The sequence below is a fragment of the Pteropus vampyrus genome, unplaced genomic scaffold (assembly GCF_000151845.1).
Source record: "Pteropus vampyrus isolate Shadow unplaced genomic scaffold, Pvam_2.0 Scaffold19, whole genome shotgun sequence".
NCBI classification, from domain to species: domain Eukaryota; kingdom Metazoa; phylum Chordata; class Mammalia; order Chiroptera; family Pteropodidae; genus Pteropus; species Pteropus vampyrus.
Genome location: NW_011888800.1, coordinates 796712 through 798861, shown reverse-complemented (window position 1 = coordinate 798861; position 2150 = coordinate 796712). Strand labels below are relative to the sequence as shown.

At 39.1% G+C, this 2150-nt stretch overlaps 1 protein-coding gene across 1 annotated transcript in view; it reads left to right on the top strand.

Annotated features, from left to right (window-relative positions):
• RYR3 (ryanodine receptor 3) overlaps positions 1–2150 on the top strand; it is a 346270-nt gene that overhangs the window by 65687 nt on the left and 278433 nt on the right. Inside the window, exon 6 of the mRNA XM_023527702.1 lies at positions 2003–2115. Coding sequence (XP_023383470.1) covers positions 2003–2115 — 113 coding nt within the window. The remainder of the gene's footprint in view (positions 1–2002; positions 2116–2150) is intronic.

Here is a 2150-nt window from a genome sequence, read left to right as displayed (position 1 = left end):
ATCTCATGTTTTTCCCCCTTCTTGGCTTACCTCAGTTCAGCAGAGCCCATTATCTAGTAGCTTTTACAGAAAAGATTCGTGGAAAAGTTTTTCAATTCCAGCTTCACAAGTAATTCACAGTATTCTACATTGGAAAAAAAAATTTTTTTCTCAGCATCCCGAAGGTTTTCTTCTATTTCCTCCTAGCTTATGGTCGGGCTGTTGAGACATCTACATTCGGATTCCTGATCCTTTGTATGTGACCTGTTTATATTATCTGAGAGCTACTTAGCTCTTCCCTTTTTCCTTGATGTCTTTAATTCCACAGCGATATGTCTGGACCCGGATCTATTCTGTTCTAAATCTCATAGGAATAGACCCCGGTGAGGGTCTCTCTCCTCCATTGTGCTAGGCACTCCACAGGCCTTTTCAATCTGAAAATGCTTGTCTTTCAGCTTTCGGAAAACTTTACTTTCATTTATTTGTTTCCTCCCTTTTCTCTGTTCCTGCTTCCTGGAAATTCTCTAGATTGGTTTTCTAGTTTTATTTTCACTCCTATTTCTAATCTGTTTTTCTTTTGGGGAGAGTTTTTCAACTTGATCCTATAACCTCCTTTCTTTCTCTCTTTTTTAGAGTCAGAATTTTTCTTTTTCTTTGAAGGGAGCTTTTATGGATACATTCCTAGCAGTTTTGTGAATGTAACTTTTTCTTCTCTTTCTGAAATTATTATGAGTTTTTTAAAAAGTTTTCTTTGGCTCTGTAATCTGTTTTCTACAAGGCCCTTCCCCAACCCCTTTTTTTGTTCTTGTCATTCATCTTAGACTTTCCTCATATCAGGTGATCCTTTGTCTCCATTCAGGTTTAGATCAAGGCCAGAATCTGAGTGTGTGGCTGTGGCTTGCCTATCTCGTAAACTTCACATCAGATAATCGGGCAGAAGACCTGGGCATTTCACTGGAGACATCCAAACAACATCTTTTATCTTGGATATTTGGCTTCCCTAAAGAATAATTCTCAAATTTGGCTGGGCGGGGTGGGGGTGGGGTGCGAAAGTTAGGGAGGAAGGTTCAGCATCGCACCTGGCATTCTGGAAATTGAGGGATGGAAGTAAAGAGAAGGAAGTGAGGATTTTACTAATTAGAACATAGAATTTTAGTCATTCTCTATTTTCAGCAATACTCTACTTTCTTCTTTGACAGTGCCTGGTATTTCTAAAATCAGATCTCTGATCGTTTGTCATTCCATGGATTTAACTACTTCTGTAGGGTGGAGAAGGAGTTATATATCTGGCTATTCAAGACAGAGGAAAGGATGCAGAAGGTTAACTGTTCCTTTAAAACTTTAGTCCACCTCTTTTCAACTCCATCTTCTACTGTTACCTTCATAAGTAACTGTTAACTCCAATTCCAGGGATTTTCTAGGGAATATGCAGCAGGAATGGCCTTATTTTTTGAGATTGGCTTCTCCTCCATTTTCTTACCCCAAAACTTGAATTTTAACTTTTTCTTGGCCAGAATCGTTTATCTGCTTTTCTTTTCCCAAAATGTCAATTTCTTTTCACTGCTATCAACTTCACACCTGCTATCTTAGTCCTTGTAGATTTAGGTCTTTTGAAAATCTGATTAGTTTTAGTAGACGTACTGATGTTTTAGAATTTCATGGCAGGGATGGAGCAAAGATAAAAGTCTGTGATTGGTCAATTAACCAATGAAGTCAATTCTTAAAGATTTGTAGGTGCCTATAAAGTGTTTTTCTATACGTATTAAAAATACTCAGTCTTCTATAGTTTCTAGCCTCCAGTAGCCTTTCCCAACACTGTCTTTCTGTCTCTAGAGAAAATGAGAATGATAGACATAGGCAAGAGCAGATGTGGGGCTAACTAGAATGCTTATAGATAAGTAGAAATTGAGGTGTGGAGTATGTGTGCATGCATGCGGGCATGTGTGATTATCATCAGGAGGAAGGGGAGTGAAGAACACTGGCTTCTATGGACCAATGACTAACTCGAGGAGCCTTTATGTAGGGGAAGCCTGTTGGTGGACCATACATCCTGCTTCCAAACAGAGGTCCGAGGGAGAAAAAGTTCGAATTGGAGATGACCTCATCCTTGTCAGCGTGTCTTCTGAAAGATACCTTGTAAGTACCACGTTAACAGGCATCTTTCATTTTCA